The sequence below is a fragment of the Lytechinus variegatus genome, chromosome 13, assembly GCF_018143015.1.
Source record: "Lytechinus variegatus isolate NC3 chromosome 13, Lvar_3.0, whole genome shotgun sequence".
Lineage (NCBI taxonomy): Eukaryota > Metazoa > Echinodermata > Echinoidea > Temnopleuroida > Toxopneustidae > Lytechinus > Lytechinus variegatus.
Window position 1 is genome coordinate 29,952,102 of NC_054752.1, and position 22,696 is coordinate 29,974,797.

At 36.0% G+C, this 22,696-nt stretch overlaps 1 protein-coding gene across 3 annotated transcripts; it reads left to right on the forward strand.

Moving 5' to 3' along the window:
- The first annotated feature begins 5,749 nt into the window (after nucleotides 1-5,749).
- Nucleotides 5,750-20,948, forward strand: LOC121426296 (actin-like). 3 transcript variants are annotated; one of them, XM_041622537.1, is made up of 6 exons: nucleotides 5,750-5,941; nucleotides 7,094-7,245; nucleotides 16,261-16,413; nucleotides 17,471-17,707; nucleotides 19,279-19,525; nucleotides 19,836-20,948. In XM_041622537.1, exons 1-6 carry the CDS (start codon nucleotides 5,923-5,925, stop codon nucleotides 20,396-20,398), a joined length of 1,371 nt encoding a protein of 456 aa, XP_041478471.1. In that variant the 5' UTR covers nucleotides 5,750-5,922; the 3' UTR covers nucleotides 20,399-20,948. The 3 variants fall into 3 exon arrangements, with proteins under 3 accessions (XP_041478471.1, XP_041478472.1, XP_041478470.1); XM_041622538.1 differs by lacking the exon at nucleotides 5,750-5,941 and adding an exon at nucleotides 6,219-6,240; XM_041622536.1 differs by lacking the exon at nucleotides 5,750-5,941 and adding an exon at nucleotides 6,247-6,328.
- Nucleotides 20,949-22,696: the final 1,748 nt, after the last annotated feature.

The window sequence follows — 22,696 nt, forward strand, 5'->3', positions numbered from 1 at the left end:
CTTTTTGTTGGGGTGTACTTGTCCTTTAATCAGCTAAACTATTTAATCGAACTCCATAATTTGACAACCTATGCTTTCATCCGTTTGGGCGGTTTTGAAGATCTTCTGACAATGAAACTATATTCTGAATCGCTGAATATTTCTCTCATATCTAGTACGTTGCTTAACAGTCTTAGAATTGTAATTTGTGGCCAGTATATAGAAAGTTATTATCATATTGATAGTAGGCCCTAGATATTGGATATATTTAATCTAATATTATTTTCTGAGTGACGCATTTCATGTGATGATATATTATCATTTTTTAATATTATAAATTTATGCCTATATTCATGTACATTTGTGAAGCATGTTCACCCAAAGTATTATTTTATTCAAAGCCCCCCCCCATCTTTATAAGGGATCTTTACTTCAGTATGTAACCTTCTTTTGTTTTATTTTTTCTTTTTATTTTCTCATAAGAAGACACAGTACATAAATAAAAAGTGTCCCACGAAGAATATAAATCATAAAGAATTATTCATTGTTCATTACTACGTTCATCATAACTATATTTACTGGTGGTCTAAAAACACGGAGATTAAACTTTGGTATTAAAACTGACACCAATTGGTGTTAGTAGAAGACCACACCCTGTGGTTTTAAGCTAACACCCTATAGATTGAACATAACACCAAAGAGTGTAAATGTAACAATTAAAGGTGTTGAAATAACACCTATAGGTGTTAAACTAACACTGTCAATTTAACACCGGTGTAAAATAACTGGTATGGTCCTCTATATACACCCGTTAACACCACACTTTTGCTGTGGGATATGACTGGCAAGCCTATATCCTTTCCTCATGCAGGTCCTCATAAAGGGATGGAGGGTGTGCCACCCCATGGTTTTTTTTTTCAAAGGATTAGAGATAACAAAACAATATAAGAGGGGGAGACGAAGCGATAAGGAGAGAAAGGAGCAAGAAAAATATTGTTTTTAATTGAAAGTTTTAGGTTGCCGAATTTTATATTACCCCTGTCACCTCTTTAGAAAATAATATCTCTAATAATCATGATAATGATTCTTTAGATGTTTTTTTTATTCAAACTTTGGAATATCTTGTTCTGTCATGTTATAGATTATTGATAAATTATCAATCTTTAAAATATGAAATGTATGGACTTGTTAACAAGTTTATTTGTGATAGTCAGTCCTGTCTGCAGGGTAAGCATGCATGGTTGCATTATATAACAATTGAATTTACAAAAATGAAAGAAAATGTAAAAGTTTTCACTAAAACTCATGTTTTCAAATTTAAAAGTTTCTTAAAAAAAATTGCACTTTCTCATCCGACATCGGACAAGCTAGATGACAATGACTCCTGGGGATAATTATGCTCCAATGCAATACGTTTATGATTATTTCTTATTGTATAATTTAAAGGCCAAGTCCATCCCCAAAAGCAAGTCAATTCAAATAGATAGGGAAGTATCAAACAATCAACATGATCCAAGCACTGAAAATTTCATCAAAATCACAAAAATAAGGTTGTCTTCATGTAAACTGACTACTATTCACCAACCAGATATTATGTACTGGGGCGGATCCAAGATTTTCAAAAGGGTGGGGCATTTTTGTACAGAAAAATATTAACAAGCCCCCCCAAAAAGTGTCTTAACTCCTAATTGATGGTGATTTATATCAGAAAACTTTTGATAAAAAATGTAATCACTTATGTATGCACGACATGTTCCGCTAACAAATATTTGTTATGGCTCTTAATTAAGGTGGCGGGGGGGGCACGAAACGGGTGTGCCCCCACCTGGATCCATCACCATTATGCACGACAGACAGCACAACACAATTTAAAAGTATGCAAATCAACCGGAACCGAAGATCACATCCACTCAGATTGTTTATTTCCAATTGGTATAATGCCAATTCGTCTAATTACCAACTATTTTGGTCTATCATCAATGCTTCCACCATCCACATGGTCTAATTGCCATTTCGTCCACTCACCATTTCGTTTAATATCCAGTTGTTCCAATAGCCATTTAGTCCATATACCAGGCCTGCCATATACCATTTGGTCTAATTGGACTAAGTGTTGAATATTGTGCAAAATGAATGGAAATTAGGCCTATATGGATGTTAGACCAACTGGTTATGAGACGAAATGGTCATAGACGAATTGGTGATTAGACGAAGTGATGATTTGACCAAATGGTTGTTAGAAGAAATGTTCATGGACGGTCCGGGATGGCATTAGACTAAATGAAAGTAGACCATGTGGTGAGTGGACGAGTTGGCAGTAGACGAATTAGCAATTTACCGATATCATAATGAAAAACATCCCCTCCCCCCGTGAACAAAATATGGGATTGCGATTCATGTTTTTGTTTTTGTTTTTTTTCTAAATCTTCAATCATGTCATTGTATTGAAATACATAATGAATAGTGGGTGTGTGCAAGGCATGACCTGAACTGTAGGGTGAAATTAAAGATTCATTTATTGTAACTGTGACGAATTTCTGAATGACTTTTTACCGCATTTTTAGCATTGTACTTGTTTGATTTTTCTATATCATCTTTCTGTTGGGAAGGATTTGATCTTTGATACTACTCTATGACACTTATGTTGAGCACAATCATGTATAATGTTTATTTCATGAAGAGTGTTTTTAGCGTCAGTACTAATATCTATATTGACTACCTCAAGTTAAATAGACGTAATGGTCAGTTATATGTTATGAAATAATGTCTATTTGTATACCATTTGACAGTAAAACATATTTAAGAAAAGAATGCAATGTTATCTTTTTTTAAATTTCATTTCGAATATATTTATATATGTATCATGATGTTATTCAAACAGGCAGGGTGAAACCGAATCAGTCGTGATTACAAATTGAAATCAGTTACATCGGTCCGAGCTTAGCTAAATTACGTATAGCGCTGTCATCTATTTCGAGATAACCCCAGTTAGTTTGTAAACCTGTGCCATTAGCTCAGGAGGCATGGCCCAAAAAGTTTCTCGACCGAGAAAAAGACCGAGAAAAAAAGGGAAAAGGGTGAAATATGACATACTTCTCTAAATTGCATGTCAAAGCATTTCCCCCAATTTGCTTTGTAGAAAATTTGCCCCGTACGTCATGCTACACTCCTGTCATCATATTGGCCGCCTGTAATGGTGGCGTCATTTAACTTGTCAGAGAAATTAGTTCACTTTAAAATTGAGATGCGGAAATTTATCATATCTTTTTCATTTTGAAATTACAAAACACTTTTTATTAGATAGAATATGTAACACGTATATTTCACTGAGATCGTCTAAGTTATTACCTGGGAAACGAAACAAATTGGTGATCAATTTATTGACAATTTACTTTAAAGCAGAGATGGATAAGATCGCGTTATAAAAGGTCTCAGATTTTGTAAATTACGTTATTAAACTAATGCAACGTCATTTAATTATCTCGATCATCTTTGATGTATTCAGAATGTGAAAAGTGATTTGTAGCTGGCCTGATTAAAACACTCTTCAACCATTCTTTTAATAAATGTATGATGATAAAATAGCTTGACTAAAATATAAAAATAAACTTATTATGAAAATGTATTTATAAATATTTTGCTGATGTAGTAAGTAGTTAATTAAGAATTATGTGATATAACTTTAGAAGTACACAACATGATTGGAAGAAATATAGATTTCTAGGCCATATGCCATATATATATATATATATATATATATATATATATATATATATATATATATATATATATATATATATATATATATATATATATATATATATATATATATATATAGATAGATAGATAGCTCTGGGGAACCTTGATTTAAGCTACGTCTACCATTGTTCTCTTCATCCATTTCTTTACAATATTTAAATAAAAGAGTTGCCAAAGCTGTTGTACATGTATAGCTTCACACATTTGTATACTTTCTCACATACGTGTACTGTATCGAAGCAATAGCTTTGATCCAGCTGAGGCATGACGGCTTGTCATTGTTCAAAACCCACCTTCACCCGACAAAGGTAATTGGTATAGTGTCGAATATCTGTCTTTCTGACGGTCGATCGGATCTCGGTCGGCCTAGCGCCACTAGCCCGTCTCTGTGGTCTAGTGGTTAAGGCACCGGCGTTCAAAGCTGGGGGCCCGGGTTCGATCCCCGGCGGAGACATTTTTTCGGCATAACCAATTTTTCCAAAGGGTAGATAGCTCTGGGGAACCTTGATTTAAGCTACGTCTACCATTGTTCTCTTCATCCATTTCTTTACTATATATATATATATATATATATATATATATATATTATATATATATATATATATATATGTATATGTATGTATATATATATAAGACCTTCAAGGGCGCGTAGACTGGTTCGAGCATGGAGATTGAGGTGCCCATCCTATGGAGGAGGAGGAACTAAAGTGGTATGGGAGCTGCACATCATCTTAATTGGGGGAGGTGGAACTAATATTTGGATTATCAGATGTTGAACGCAGAAGAAGGGGTACAAATTTCGTTTTGCTTGCCAGTATGTGTCAGAGGGAGGGTGCACGAGCACCCAGAGCACCCCTATACCTACGCCGTTAATGTCAAAACAAGGAGTTAAAGGGGTGGTCCGGGCTGAAAATGTTCATAGCCTAGTAAATAGAGTAGAATTCACTGAGCAAAATGCTCAAAATTTCATCAAAATCGGATAACAAATAAAAAAAACTATTGAATTTTAAAATAAAGCAACATTTTGTGAAAACAGTCGTCATGAATATTCATGAGGTGGGCTGCTGATGTAACATCTCCACTTGTTCTTTTGTATTTTATTACATGAAAATAGGTTTATTCATTTTTTTTCCAAGAACTAGAAAAATTGGACTGAGAACTGATTTAGTGCATTAGATATATATTGCTGCAACTTATTTCATTATAAGGGAGACATATTATTCACACAAGTATGAAATAATGAAAATAATATGATTTTATGTAATAACATAAGAAAACGGAAAGTGGAGATGTGACATCATCAGCCCACCTAATGAATATTCATGACGACTGTTTTCACAAAATATTGCTAAATTTTAAACTTCAATAACTTTTACCCTTTTTACAGGCTAAAATTTCCTTAACCCCGTACTATTGGTGGGGCTAAATGGCAATTTAGCCCCACCTATAGTACGGGGTTAAGCTTAGCCCACTTTCGTTTTACACAGCGTTTTTGCAAAGTGGGCTAACCCCACCTATAGTACGGGATTATTTGGCCCTGCAAAAAAGCAGGGTTATCCCACCAATTGCGGCGCTAAGAGCAATAGTACGGGGTTAAGATCGCATGTGTAAAACGAAAGTGGGCTAAGCGCTCCCATTCATGCCCCGCAACAGAGCCGGCCCTGTTGTCCAATCAGAGGTAAGTATAATGAATATTCATGAACAGCGATCACGGCGATGAAAAAAAAAGCGCGCGCCAGAAGTCAGCGATTTTGGATATGACCCGAATGACCCCTCAGTGCGTCGTGAATATTCATGAGCTACCAATAGTCGGGGTTAGCGAGTTTCGTGTGTAAAAAGCAAGCATTCCTTATCCGGGGTTAGCAAAAACAATTTGGCATGTGTGAAAAGGAAAATAAATAGTACGGGGTTAAGGATAGTACGGGGTTAGCGATAGTCCGGGGTTAAGAAAATCCTGTGTAAAAAGCCTATTTATTATTTGTTGACCGATTTTGATGAAATTTTCAGTATTTTGCTCAGTGAATTCTACTCTATCTATTAGGCTATGGACATTTTCAGCCCGGACCACCCCTTTAAATACTCTAGGTCTATATTAATTTGACCTGCAGGGTTTTTCAGCTCTGCTTAATTACTGTCAGCGTAGCGGGCTTTGCAGATTCGGAAAGGAATATGGACTGAACGTAGATGCCAAGACACTTTGAAGGTAATTATACGCATATACGTCACGTTTTACAAGATATACAAGTAGATTTGTATATAAGTTGAAAATCGGTGTGAAGTATTATGACATATGTATATGGGTCAGTAGATGCTCACTGTACAAACACAGTATATGGTTATTCATTCAACTGATCAGCATGGGTACGCTCTATTGTAGCCTATACCATTAGAGTTATTCATGTCTATTCATTCGCAGGTGAAACCTTGTCGTTTGTTATAGAGGCCTGCACTCAGCGGTATATAAATAACACGATACAACAACTAAGGAGCAGTAAATGACACGTTAGTATAGGCTTTGATCAAGCGGGAGATCAAGAAGAATATGATATGGTTAGATGGCACTATGCCACAGATCATTCTTCTGTAAACAGTTGAGTATATAGGCCGCCTATTGGAGAAACATATATATTTCGTCCGTGTTGGTGTTTTATTTTTCCAGGTATATTTGTGTCAAGGTCATGTTGGAAGCCCATATAGGAAAGGGAAATTGTTCATTTCCTAATCCTGATTTACAATGATGATAATTAGCATGATGTCAAAGTATTCAAACGCCAAAGCCGCCGGTATGATATGATATATAAACTCTGCCGAAAACGGAAGTTTAGGTTTAATTCAGCCTCGGGTAATGATACTGCAAGAATGTTTGAAAACTGACAGCAAAAGAGAAAAGGGTAAAATACCGCCTTCGATTAATTGACTTTGAGCTGTTCCAAAATAAACCAGAACATGATACCATTACTCGAATATGACTGTAATTATGCTTATCAGAATTTATGAAACCAAGTGCTCAACTATAAAAGGAGATTGGGGGGCGCCATGCATGCACGGGGAGGGGCCGGATGTGGAAAAGAAATTGTGATAAGAAGCAAAAAGGCCCGCAAAATGAAGAAAGAATTGAGAGGGAGAGAGAGAGGGGGGGGGGATATATAGGCATAATAGGGAATTACTGTATCTGATCTTCATACTTCATAGCTCTTCTTAATATCACAAAAATCGTAAATATATGAATTAATGAAAGTATTATCATAAGTTGGCATTTTTTTCTCCAGATTGCCTTGTGTTTTTCATTTCACAGGAAAGCAATATTCATACAACTTGCCGAATAATGTAATCACATGACCAATCTTTATTTCAGCTCACGATGTCATGATGGCATACATTGACGAAGACGACGATTGGCCCGCTATCGTTGTCGACATTGGTTCGGGACACGTTAAGTATGGGTTTGCAGGCGATGACGAGCCAAAAGTGATTATTCCTTCTGCAGTGGGCCGATATTTAGATCAGGTAAACCTTTTTAACTCAATAGATTTACTATTGTCTATATCAATGTACTGTAAATGTGGCCTATGAATCTGCCCAGCCCCCCCCCCCCCACCAGGAGCCGGAAATCGAATCTATAATTGTTCAATAATGATTTCAATGATTTCAATTCATTTATTCTCTTTCAATCTTTTTACATTTACAATGATAGTTCAATAGACATATTTACAAAATATAATACATAAATCATTTCTATAATACAATAATGCTATGAAATCGAAAGAGAAGGAGACCAACTAAAAAGCAGAGCTTGTAGGGTGAAGGCCCCCTTTCATAAGTAGATTTCATGAATAAAAATATGATAAAATAAAGAAATAAACAATACATAATACAATGAATAAAAAATAAACAAAAATAAAATAAATAAAAATAAAAATTAATTAATCAGTATACACTGTATACAGAAATCATAAAACGATTAAACATATATACAAAGAGAAATTAATAAACACATTTACATATTAAGTTCTGAGTTACATAACTTTGTGGAAAAAAAACGATAATCTAATATGAATCCAGAAGATATTTTTTCAGTTTTCCTTTGAAATTTTGTATTGAATTACATTGTATAATATCCTTTGAAAAAGAATTCCATAATTTTGGACCAGTAAAAACAAATGTCTTCTGTGCAAACGATGTTCTATTCAGAGGTAAATGAAAGGAACTCGCCTGGCGAGTAAAGTGCTTATGAATTGTATTATTTTTTACAAACATATTATTAAAAGGTAACGGTAATTGTTTATTAATAAACTTGTACATTAACTGTCCGAGTTGAAAAGAATATAAATCTTTAACCTTCGAGACTTTATTTTTCAAAAACAGAATATTTGTATGTGCCCTGAATTCTGCATGACTAATAATACGAATCGCTCTTTTTTGTAATATAAAAAGTCTATTAATTTGAGAATTCGCTGCGTTACCCCATGCAACAACTCCGTAATTCAGATAAGGTAAAATTAACGTTGAATATAATGATAACAAAATATAATGGGGTAAGAAGTGACTTAATTTTCTAATGACACCAATATTGCGAGCAATGATTTTACAAATATTATCAATATGTGTTTTCCAAGAAAGTTTATCGTCAATGAACAGTCCCAAAAATTTAGTAGATCGCACTCTTTGAATAACAGTATCATTTAAAATTACATCTTTTGGTACAGTCGTAATCTTGTTGCTAAATAGCATGTAGCTAGTTTTTGCTAGGTTAAGAGAGAGTTTGTTAGCTGTTATCCATTTAGAAACATTTTTTAGTTCGTCATTGAATATTTGCGTCAATTGATCTGGGTCGGGGTGTGATAGAAATATATTAGAGTCATCAGCGAAAAGTATAAATTGAAGCAATCTTGATGACATATCAATATCATTTATATAAGTAATGAACAAAAGTGGGCCAAGAATGCTGCCCTGTGGAACTCCACAAAGAACAGGTTTACGTTCAGAAATATTACCATCAAGTGAAACGAACTGTGAACGCCCGGTTAGATAATTCTTGAACCACTTTAGTGGTTCCCCTCTAATTCCATAATGAGAAAGTTTATAAAGGAGAATATTATGATCAACTGTATCGAATGCTTTAGAAAAATCTAAGAACATACCAATCGTATTCGCAGACTTGTCATAAGCTTTGGCAACTGTTTGAACTAAAGAAAGTATTGCATGGGAAGTGCTACTCTTTTCTCGGAAACCAAATTGAGTATCGGATAGGATGTTGTGTTTTTTAAAAAAACATATGGTTCGTATGTGAACCAATTTTTCAAGAATTTTAGATAAGTTTGTAAGCAATGAAATGGGTCTGTAGTTACTTGCTAAAGAACTGTCACCCTTTTTGAAGACTGGTATTATCTTAGAAATTTTCATTGATTTTGGAATATTTCCCGATGATAATGACAAATTGAATATATAAATAAGAGGGTCAATTATATAATTCATAGTTTTCTGTAGAAGGATGCTATCAATGTTATCGAATCCTGCACTTTTATTTAATTTTAGGCTAGATATAATTTTAATTATCTCCTGTGCGTTCGTAGGAGAAAAAAACATAGAACTTTGATTTCTATCTCCCAGATATTGATGAAATGAATGGGAATTTGTTGGTATACTTCTAGAGAGCTCAAATCCAATTTGTGAAAAATAATTATTGAAAATATTTGCCATCTGAACTTTATCTTCAATAATAGAATCATTATGCATAAGCTTAGTTATCTTTGAAAACTTTGGTCCATTATTGATGGTAGAATTGATCAATTTCCATGTTTTTTTAAGATCATTCTTGCATTGATTAAATTGAACATTGTAATATGCCTTTTTGGCAGTACGGATGACCCCTGTTAGTATATTCTTATAATTGGTATATTGGCTCCGAGTATTTTCAGTTAGTCTTGATATATATTTATAGTATAATCTATTTTTTTTATTTATTGAACGAAGAATTGAATTCGTTATCCAAGGTAATCTAGGTGATCTTTTATAATTTTTGGACTTGGGCTTTGTAAAAGGAATATTTTCATTAACATGACTCATGAAGATATCAATAAATGTTTCGTAGGACTCGTCAACACATTCTGTACTAAATACATCATCCCAAGTTTCTTCTTCTAAACTCTGTTTCAAACGAGATATATTTAGATCACTGTATACACGCCTCTTAGGTACATTATCTGGATAGTTGTTTGGCTGATATTGATTAGAACAATACATGAAAATTGGGAAATGATCAGACATGTCTGAGATAATTATACCAGCTTTAAATTCTGAACGAATATTGGAGAAAAAATTGTCAATCAGAGTTGCGGAAGTATTAGTAATTCTAGTGGGTCTAGAAATAAGTGGCAAAAATGAGGCAGAAAGGAATGTCTCTAAAAAGTCATTTGCAAAAATATTAGTATCACTCGCTAACAGGTCATAATTAAAATCTCCCATTATGATACATCTTTTGTTTTGAACAAAATGATAATGTAGTAAATTATTCAAAGTTTCTAGAAAATCAGCACTATTGCTGCGAGGGGGCTTATAAACAACTCCCAATACAGTTTTTCTGTTATCACGATCACTAATTTCAATGAATAAAGTTTCTGCAGTTTCATTCATTAAATTCATGTCTTCAATAATAACATACTCAAATTGACTCGGCACAAAAATTGCAACACCACCACCAATTTTATCAACACGATTATTTGTAAGTATATCATAACCTGGGAGTGCATTCATATTAATACATTTATCTGACAGCCATGTCTCAGTTAAACCTATTACTGTATTTTGGGAAACACCTGAGTTATCTAAAAATAAGCGAAATTGCTCAAAATTCTTGTTAAGGCTTCTGATATTAAGATGCAAAATAGACAAGCAGGAAGAAGGTAAACCTTTGAAAATGTTTTTGGCTGAAGCCTGAGTGTAGTAGTTTGAGGAAATGGCACTCGAAGCCTCATCATTGGGATCTAACTCAATTTTAAGTTCATCATTATTTACACCAATATCATAAATAAAATCATTGGAATCATTTGAAATATTCGTAATCATATCAAAGTCAATCATTATTTACATAAAACATGAACAATATATACATATGCGTAAGAGAGTTTTACTTAATTTTGTTCAGATCCTCTTCTCGATGAATAGCAACCGGTGGAACATTCGGGCTCTTCCTCACCAGAATGGTGCCATTCGTTGTCCATAAGAACTTGTATCCCGCCTTCTTCCTCTCGTCATTCGCTTTCTTTAGGAGAGACTTCTTAGCTGGGGCTAGATTTTCGTTGAGGAACACCTTTCCTTTATCTCTTGAGAATCCCAGTTGACGGGTTGATGTTTCCCTCAGTTTTTTACGGCCTGAGTATAGAGTATCCCTCATCCTCCTGGTTGTGAATCGAACGATGATTGGTCTGGCTGGACCATCTTCTCTCCTCTGACCAAGTCGATGTGTCACATCAATGTCGTCGTTGGATACCTCTGGTGAAATTTTCTTCATGACGTGAAGGACAGCCTCTCTCACATTCTCACCTTCCTTCTCAGGAACACCTGCCACTTCTAAGTTGATCCTTCTATGATATTGATCAAATTCATTCACCTGGTGTTCAAGTGTCGTCATCTTTGCTTTCAGTTGCTCATTTTCTCTCTTCATGGAAGCATTCTCACTACTCAGTCTTTTCACCTCGCAGGTGAGCTCATCCACTTTATCGCTAAAGAACTCAGCAGATTTTCGAAGCTCATCTTGACCAGATTTTATTTCATTCAGTTGTGATGTCAGAGTTTTGTTTAGTTTTTGAAGTTCAGACTTGATTTCAATGAAATCTTCGAACGTTATGGATTGATTTTTCTTAGGCCCTGGCATACCGATGACGTCACAATGACCCGACCTGATGAGATGGATGGAGATGGATGTTGCGCTTCAAAGATGCCTTATTTTAGCGTAAAGTCATGTGCGTCTTAGTGATGCGCGTTAGTATCTCGCGCGTGATGTTGATTTTCAAACAATATTGAATATTGAAATTGACGAAAATTAATGTTCTTACCGACGATAACGTCGCGGTCTTCAAGATAATGTACATTTATTTCAGGCATGTGCTGTCATCCCTTCCACTTATAGCTCTGAACCCCAAGAGGTATTCCATAAACGAGATAAGCATGCTTAACGCCTTAAGTAAAAAATCTAAGCATTTTGTCTTATTTTTCTGTCTAAGACAAAAGTCTTAGCCAAAACGCGTATTTCATAAAGAATTGGCTAAGAATTTTGTCTTAGAATTTGGCTAAGAGGTTTTGCGCAACTAAGACAGATATAGGATGAATGGCTAAGTAACTTTTCTTAAAAATGCAGATTCTGTATTTCATAAATACAACATGGCTAAGAATTTAGCCCTAACTTTAAGACAGCTGTGAGTTGTCTTAATTGTATTAGTTTCAAGGTAATTCAGCCAACAAAATTTTAGAATTTATACCTATATTGCATTTCGAGCTCCTGCCTCATTTTTTAAACCGATTTTCATGAAATTTTGAACACACATTGGTCTTAAGGTAAGGAGGTGGAAGATGTTTTTCTTTTTCAGAAATTGTGTTGCCATGGTAACAATATATTATGGCCAAAATTTTACCGTTTAAAATACTTCATTAATTTTCTACCGATTCTCATGAAAGTTGGCTCACACATTGGGTTTAAGGAAAGATGTGCAAGAAACATTAATGCATGTGTCAGAAAATGTGTTGCCATGGTAACGGTATATAATGGCAAAAATTATGTATAAAATCTTGCTGTTCCAACTACTTCCTCAGTTTTTAACCAATTTTCGTGAAATGTGGCACAAACCTTAGTCTTGATGTGAAGATGTGCAAAACATATTTTATGCCTATATAAAAAATCGTGTTGCCATGGTAATAACATATTATTTAACGAAAATCTTGTAGTTCGAACTCCTTCATCTTTTTCAACCAATGCTCATGAAATTTGGCACACACATCAGTCTTGAGTTAAAAATGTGCAAGAATATTTTTTGTCTGTATCAGAAATTGTGTTGCCAAGGTAACAACATATTATATAATGAAATTAGGTGAAAATCTTGTGGTTTGAAACCCTTTTTATTTTTCAACCAATTCTTATAAAAGTTGGCTCACACATTGATTTTGAGGTATAGATCTGCAAGACATAGTCTATATTGGAAAATTTGTTGAATGAACCAATTTTTCTGTGGCCGGTCGAGACAAGTATTTCCTAATAAAACCAATATTTCGCAATTGGTAGCGAACTGATCTACAATAAAAGAAATGTGATTAGACATGTGAGAATCAAAAACTATACCGAGATTGCGACAAGAACTTGACAGATTTACAGTGAGGCCAAAAAATGAGATTGAGTCGATGTGGATTTTACTAAGATGTACCGGTACTTTAGAGCCAAAAAGAAGAAATTCACATTTGGGTGGATTCAACTTAATGCTGGATCCCTAGCATACTTGCTTTTTCAGGCCTAATGTTAGATGAATAGATCTAGACTAGCCTACATTTACTATTTTTCAGAACTAGAATCTATATTTTGATAGAGTCTACAAGTCTCTACTCTAAATCTCGACCTATAACTATGAACACCTAGATTGATATAGTTCTACTTCTACTAGATCTAGATAGGGTCTAGCTTTTTTAGTCTTATTTTTCGTCTAGATCTAGCCTAGGCCTACGTTAGAGATTCTAGATCAAACAGTAGACTAGTCTGAGATCAGCCAGTCCTAACGTTAGGGCTACCGGCTAGGCTATAGAAATAGAATCTAGAATGAATAGAAGTATAGCCATAATAGGCTAGGCCGCCTAGACCTGAAGTAAATTTTTATATAAATCTAGGCCCCTGTCTAGACTGAGCTGTTGGTCTAGGCCTAGGGTCTAGGCTTTACTTTATGCCTGTTTTCTAGAAACCTAGATCTAAACAGTAAACTAACTCCCCAAAATGTATAAATTAATATCTCCTCCAAACAAACATATGGACCTAAAACAGAAGTAGACCTATAGGCCTAGATCTACTTAGAATCTACATAGATGTCTAGGTCAGGACTAGGCCTAGGCTAGATCTAAGTTTAGGTTAGGCGTAGGCCTAGTAGTTGGCAAGCAATGCATAGCGATAGGCCTAGCAGTAGCACTGTAGATAGGAATAACCGTCGTTTCTGGGAATTTATTTAAAAGTTTCTGACATTACTGTCATATCACATTGGTGAGATTAGGGTCTAGGCCAACGTAATGTTGTTAGACTGTCGAGTGTCGTACTCGTAGTTAAGCAGAAAAACCTTGAAAATACAGTCGGAGACAGAAGCTTTTGGTCTAGGGCTAGGCCTATAACTCTAAGTCAGATCTAATCTAGTCCTACATGTAAAATTATCCCTGTCCTAATCACTCCTAAGTAAGGCTAAGCCAGGCTAAGGCCTAAGTCCTGAATGTTGTTCTGGCCTAGACCAATACTAATATAGGTCTAGGCCTACAGTATATGATGTATTGTTATATAGCTTCAGTCTCGGTTGCTCCACTAGGCATGCCACTACTAGACTAACAAAGTTACGTTTTGCAGCCTTCATAAAAACGTTAAAAAAAGTAAAAAACAATGTTTAATTCTCCTCCAAACAGACGGATATTATAGATCTAATTGGGCCTAGGCTACATCTAGGCCTAATGTTAGACCCAAGACTAGTCTTAAAAGTTACAAAAGTTTTCTCTTAGGGGGCCTATGTCTACTTAAACTGAAGTTAATAGAGTAAAGATGTCGAGAGGAATATATTCAATTTATATTTTGACAAACAATACATGAAAAGTAATATATGGGACTGATACACAAAAAAACTGTGCAAGTCACTCGGTTTGGGATTGAAATGTTTTGTTAATTAACAAAAATATAGATAAGTTGAATTAAAAATTCTTACCATATATGTGTGATGAATGCTCTTCTCTTACTACAATAGTTGTAATTAGTTTCAATAAAATCCAATTTTTTAAGAAAAAACAACTTTAGTCACATTTTTGCAAGTTTGTTGCAGTGACCTCTGCAGCAATTTATCATTAAGAAGGTCACTGAAGGTCATATAATTTGAGACTTTGGCTTAGCCATATCGCCTGACTTGAGACAAATGTCTTAAGTTTATGGAATATCGCTAGGGAAGATTTCTTAGACAAGCAAAATGCTAAGACAAATTGCTAAGACTTAAGCAAAAATCTTATCTCGTTTATGGAATACGGGCCCTGAACCCCAAGAGGTAATTTGCTTCCTGAAAAAAATTCTTAATTGGAATTAAATTAACCTCGGTTATACCCATAACCGATTCCGATGCTGTCCTGGGGCCCGTTGCAGAAAGAGTTGCGTTTAAACGCAAGTCAAAAAATCAATCGCAAGTCCCGAATGCGCGCTGTTGATTGGTTGAATATCAAGCTGCGCATGATCTTTAGAGTTGCGATTGATTGCAACTCTTTCTGCAACGGGCCCCTGGTTCACCAACTTTCAACGAAAGCCTCTCCGCTGTCCATTGTGATTTTGATGGGCCTGGTCCCTCATAGGCCTATTGGCGGAGCAACAAAAGAAGAAAAAGGAAAGAAAAAAGGGGGAGGGAAAAGAGAGGAGAAAAAGAGAAGAAGAGAAAGACTAGTAAATAAAATGAGATGAGGGGAAGACTTAAAAGATAAAAATCGTGTCACCAAACAAAATGTTCGCTCGCGCTTCGCGCTAGCATTGCCTGTTAAGTTATTTTAGGTTGAAAGTCAATATACAAAACATATTACACCTCGGAAATTGAACTTTCATTATTTTGTGTGATTTACAAATTCGATTTAAAAGTTATGCTCGCGCTTCGCGTTCGTAGTAATCATTTCGTTGCATACATTGCATTCATAGCAAACATTGCCCAGAATGTTCAAATTTGGGGGGAAAAATACATATAATTGAAATTTTAAAAAATTCGCGCTCGCATATTATATAAATAAAGATCATCATCATCATCATCGTCGTTGTACGGAAGAGGTAGGTAGTCCTGTAGTGCTTCCGATCATTCCTTCGAGGTTACTTAAACTGGTCTTCGAAAACAACTAAACGTGTGTGGAGGGTGGATATTCATGGAAGAATTTGGTGCATGGAGGACCAGTGTTTGTCCAGTCTAGTTTTGAAAATATTTAAAGTGGATGACAGAAGAAAATTATGATATTATAAATTTATGTTGATTTACAAGAATAAAGCTAAGAAGTGACTATTAGGACTACCTCTTCAATTAAACAAACAAAATCATCTTCAAGCGGCCGATCGGGGAAAATATGACTGGAAAAAAAACTCCCCCCCCCCTATTGGCGAAGGCTGGATCCGCCCCTGCAGTAGTATATGCGAAAAGTACAGATGACACTAACCGACTCTTCCTGGAATGCCTAAATACTTCTTCCCTATCCCGACATAATCAAGTAAAAGTGTAAGCTACAGTTTGTGAGCACTTTGTCCGGGTCACTGTGTTGAAATACTCCCTTCTTTTAATTAAGAGCGAGTCGAAGATGAGTGGTTATGACGACGACGATGATGACGGTCCAGACGCACTGGTGGTCGACAACGGGACTGGTGTTATGCAGGCAGGATTCGCCGGGGACAAGACATGCCGAGCTGTTCTACCATCAAGAGTCGGGAGATATAAAAAGGTAGATTAAATATACTAATAATGAACATAACATTTTGGTGAACGGAACATGTTATACAAATACCCGGGGGGGGGGCACTTACATTGACGAGTGGATACCATGTGCGACCAAAAAAAACATGTAAAAAGGATGTCTTTTTCACGATAGGGCACGTTACGTACGTAACGTGATAAGGATGTCAAAAACACACTAAATAATGAAAAAGGGTATCTATTTCGCTAGGAAAATTACGTGTTTAGGGTCGAATTTGCGGGGATGATAAAACACAATTTAATGTTTTATAAAGAATGTCCTTTTTGCCCCAACACTACGTGTTTAGAGTCCGATTTGCGCGAGGTGTAGAAGGTGGGGTCGTACTAAACCAAATAAAGTAAAGCCGACGACCGAAGGACCCCTAACAATAAAACATTCCTGGACTTTTTTAGGGGTTCATTTCAGGGAATATTTGCCAAGAGTATCGTTTTGTTTCCAATACTTGTTAAGGGTAGGTTTTCACACGCCAATACTTGTCAAGGGGTGCATTTTCAGAATATGGAAATTACGTGTTTAGGGTGCTTTTCGAGACCCCATGGTCGCGCATGGTATCCACTCGTGAATGGAAGTGGCCCCCCGTGGACAAATACAGTAATCAAACGTTATCTTCAGCCTCATAATATCAACACACATTCGTTGAAATCATTCTATTTATGAGCTTACAACTTCCTTGAAACATGTTCCGTTAATGAAATACTTTGTTCTATCTATGATTTTTGTCTTCACGATATTTTCGTATCGTTCCTTTGGTTATTGAGTGTGAAAGTTTGCTTTTGGAAAATTACCAGTCAAAATACAAAAACGAGGTTTTATTTTAAGCGAAATATACCCAGGGTCGGGTAAACTGGAACCGACCTTTGGGGAATTTAAAGAGGCCCTTTTCTCGAAAGGACGGGTGGTGAGATTGCCCGACCAGACGCGATAAGCTGATGTGATGGTACAAGTCGAGTTTGCCAAGTTCTTTTTTTTCTCAAAATTCCATGGCTAAAGTGAACCCCTTGTATCAATTTGAATTGTCTTACAGTCTTATTCTGGTGTGAGAACAGGCGAAACCTTTATCGGAGACGCGATTTACAAACGCCGGGAAGCCCTTAGTCTCAACTACCCTATCGAACACGGCATCGTCAGGGACTGGGATGATATGGAAAAGATCTGGCATTATCTTTTCGACGTTGATCTCAGGGTTGACACCGCCGAGCATCCAGTGTTGATGACAGAGCCCCCAAGAAATCCAATGTATAACAGACAGAAGATGGCACAGGTATAATTCCTGATCACATATTTTCCTTCTCTCAGAAATTATATCATAGACCCAATTCATTTTCATCATCCCTTTCTTTCATCGCTACGCCCCCCCATAGGCGGGGGATGGGGGGGACAGATCCCCAAAGAAAAATTTGAGGTGGGAGGGACGGTCCACCCTAAATTTTTAGCTGAAAACCTTTTTTATTCTTTTTTTGCTTGTAAATTTTGTTTCCTGCGTCCCCCCTAAATTCTGGTGGACCCCCTTAAAATGTCTCTTGTCCCCCCCTGAAATTTAGGTTGATGACCCTTTTTTTTCTTGTCAATTTTTTTTACATGTGTCCATCACAAAATTTCAGGTAGACCACCCCCCTAATTTTTTTGACTTCCGCCGCCAATGCGCCCCCCTCCCTCTTCCTTTCGAAATTTGACAGTTCGGAGACTTATTAAAGTGTATATATTTCATGATATTCTACTTTTTACTTTCCCATATTTGATTATGAAATGACTTTTACAACAGATCAGATTTCTATATTCCCTCCCTCGCTCGCTGCACTTATCAGAAAAAAAAAACATATCAGTGATTTGGAGGTTAACAATTTGAACGGTATAAAGGCAGCGGAAAGGAAGGTTTAGGTAAAAATTGGTGTCACATTCTGCAGTAATTACCACACCCATACTTTGCTCCAGTCCCTCCTCCTCCTCCTACTATAACAAAATGTCCCTCTTTCTTAGATGATCAGGCCCAGCTCTTTTCTTTTTCTTGATCCATTCCTGTTTTTTCGTATTATTTAATTATACATTTATATAATTTTGATTTACTGAAAGAAGGGCCCCGCAGAGGCGTCGATTATGGGGGGGCAGGGGGGGCGATCGCCCCACCAATGAAAATATTGGGGGGGCAAACATATCATTTTGCCCCCCCAATAATTCCGCATGTGCTAAAAATAAAATAAGATTGTAATGTTACACAGAAATCAGCAAGCGAGATTGAGATACACAACTCGTTCTTTGTCTAAAATCGTGCTCAAAATGTCCACTTTTCATATTGGAATATCAACAAATTTCAGCTCGCGCTTCGCGCTCGCATCATTTTTGTAACACAAACCCATACTTTCCATGATTAAATGGGTTAATATGGTCCCGTTTTCAGTTCTAAACCTCAAAAGAACTCCCACTTCGATTTGCAATAATCTTTTGTTGGATATATATATATCTTGTTCTTTATTAAAAACGTCCATTAAACTCAATTTTTTTTCAGATCGAAATATCAAAATTTTCAGCTCGCGCTTCGCGCTCGCATTAATCTGCTGGCATGTGGTGAGATATGTATATATATATATATGTGTGTATGTGTGTGTGTGTATATATATACATAAATGTACACATATATAGGCATATGTGTGTGTTTGTGTGATCGAGCGCCTTTGGAAAATTGATTCATGATTTTGCCCCCCCAATCTGAAAAATGGATCGATCCCCCTGAAAGAAGGGGTCCTATTTTAAACACAAATTGATAACAATGTCGCCGATGTGATAATACTAAGGCCCCTAGTTTTCTGCTACCCTCTCTTCATTTTCTTTTTACAGATAATGTTTGAGACGTTTCAGATACCTGCATTTTACGTTGCCAACCCCGCACTGCTATCTCTCTACGCTAGCGGTCGTGTCAGTGGTTTTGTGATCGAGACTGGCGCGGGAGTGACGCAGACCTTGGCGGTGTATGAAGGGTACTGCATGAAAGAAGCGACGCATCGGACCGGGTTAGCAGGCAGAGAGATGACGAATTATCTCATGAGATTACTTAACAAGAGGGGATACTCTTTCTCGACAAGTGGTAAGATTGTATTCAAATTGAAGTCATAAGCTCTACACGTGGAACGGGACGTGGAATAACTTATTGGCGCAAGCGTGCGCCATGAGCTCTATATATTTGGGGTCATTGTCGTGCTTTCAGCACAACTTTATGATAACTTTAGATAAATAGCACATGGGGCTCTTATTGAATTATTCATTACCAATAAAATCCTTTAAGATTGTTTGGAATTTTTTTTAGGATACTCACGTGACTTCTATCAAACATTGAAAAGTAAAAGATGCAAAATAAAAATGTTCTTTTTTTCACGATTATGTAAAATATCACACAGCTGAGCGGGAAATCGTGAGAGAAATCAAGGAAAGGTGCTGTTACGTGGCGGAAGACTTTGAGAGGGAAATGTCAACCAACCAGAAAAGAACCGAGAATTATCAACTACCCGACGGCCAAGAGATCGAACTCGGCAAGGAAACATTTCAGTGCATGGAAGCCATGTTCAAACCGACAATGCTCAACCCGGATGGTGGTGCAAAATGTGCAAAATCGACTTACAGATCCGGAATAACTGATATTGCGCATTGTGGTTTGCAACGCTGTGACCCGGATACCCGGAGGACACTATATGAGAATGTGATTATAACCGGCGGGAACTCGATGCACAGGGGGTTCGGTGAGCGCGTGAAACGGGAACTTGTGAACCGGGGTGTCCCGCGGGAAACGTTGAAAGTGATCTGCCCTCCCGAACGACGGAAGTCGGTTTGGATCGGTGGTTCAATCCTCGCCTCATTATCTAATTATAGAGGAATGTGGATTACGAAAAAGGATTATCAGGAATATGGACCAACAGTTGTCTACAACAATTCTTTCAGAATATTTGATCCAGAGAAAGGTTAGCCTAATGATTTATTTAATTCTGTTTCGGTTGCAGCTTCAATCTTGTTTTGGTCTCACTTCTACCCTTCTCTTCTAGACCCACCTTTCTTACATTATACAAAAACATAGGCCTATTTATTGCTTTGGCTTAAATTGAAAGAGAATGTCATTTTCCAACATAGTTGAATGAAAAATGTGACTTATTTAATAATGAAACAGAATTTCAAGGAAATAAAAGATTTTCCTACATATATTTTCATAATTTAGAAGTAAAATCATATTTTGTTTATATTGTAAATGAATACTGGCTAATTTTGATGAACGTACCAAGATATCATTTTTTTTACTTACCACCCCAAAGAGGTGGATTTACAGTCTTAATGGTCACTTAACAAAATAAAGAAACGGCCATAATTTTCTTATTCCTTTCAGAATTGCCTTTCTTATTTTTCTCTTGATCACAGAAATTCAAGATGAGATTCTGTTTTTAAATTGTGTTCCAGATAATTCAAATTATTATTATCATTGTGCCAAATATCTTATTATATTGATGGAAGAGGCAGTTGGATATTTCACAACAGAAAAACAGATACAGAGCCAAATATTCACTGTAATCATTACATTTTTATTTCAATGCAAGGTTATATAGTCTCTATTATATGCATGTAACTCATTTTTGTAGACAAAGCACATTTGAAATAAAATACACAGCTTCGAAAACATTTAAGTAGGTATTGAGTTTAATGCAGTACATTTTACTTAAAGGTATTGCTTAACTTTGTGAGCTGCCGATTTAAAAAAATTCTCAAACCAAGATGAAACATGTGCACAAGTCCATGTATTAGAACTAATAAACCCTGAAAACAACCATTATTGGGAATGAAAAGCTAAAACTACAAGGCAAACCCCAAGTTTGTAAATAGGCGTCTTATAGACACCTAAATAGTACACATAAGTGTATGGGATGAAATTAAGATGGTGTTTCCGGTCACTTAATATTTCAATTTTTGAAGCACTTAATAATTATTTTCAAATGCAATTTTTTCTGGGCATCATTTTTGTAACATATCACAGACACAGGTGACAAGTGTGACCTAGCTCAGATTTTTTAAAAGTCAAACCAATGTTAACCAATCACTTTAATATTATATTGGAATGTGATATACCTCTAAAAACACTAAAATTACAGAACTTTGAATACACTGTTTTACATATATATTTGTTGATTTTCCTGCAGTATAGTATACAAACTAAATATTATAGAAAAGTGGAATGTGATGCATATATTAAACACTCAAACACGACTAAGGCTGATAAAATTTGCATATAAATATATTCAAATAGCTAAGATAAAGGCATATATTATAGTGCAAAATGCATTTTTGCATGAGAATACACATATAGTCAAGGTGATAAACTACAAAGTACAAGCTGCAATAATTTGCTGGCACAATGGACTTTAAAGTGATCAAGGAAGTAAACCCCAAATGGTTGCATTCAAAGTTACATTCTCAATTTCTTTAACAGAGATTTGCTCCACCAATGATAGTGTCATAAAAAGGCCTTTGTAATCAATCATACAAAGAATGAATCCACAGGCGTCCGGACAAAGTGGAAGGGGTGATGGCAAATTGGCAACCCCTCATTTTTTTTTCAAGTGATGCAAAGAAAAATGATTTAGATTTGGGAACTACTCAATATCAGATGCAATCCAAATGATATAATACTATTCAATACAAATAAAAAGGTGAAAATTTTTAAGTAAATCCAGTAAATATCATAAAAACATTATTTCAAGAAAAGCTACAAAACCTTTGGAAAATCACATTTCAAAGAAAATCATCTCGAGGCTGAAGCATAAACTAATAATTATCTACCCAGATGAACATTTCATTAAACATTTTTCAATGTGATTTTAAAATTTTGCATACGCAAGCATATGAGTACCTAATAAAGCTTGTCGGTTAACAAGAATCAAAGAGATTGATGCTTCATGAAGTGATTGACAGGGATGTTGTGAGGGCCTGTACTTCCGAGGCTGCTGGAGAAAACCCTCTCCCACAGACTTTGAACATGTGACTAGGGTCGATACCAGGGCCAGAAAAATCTGGTCTCGAGGCCTGCTCAACAACACCCCTGGGGCCTGTTGCAGTAAACTTTTGCTATATATAAAAAAAACTCTGACAAACAAACCAATGTCATTGACACTTAACACATTTAAAGACTCTGGCCAAAAAATTGCAAGCTTTTCTTTTATCCAACAGGCATCTGATGTGTGACTCCAGTTAGGAGACAATAATACTCCGAGTAAAGAAAACA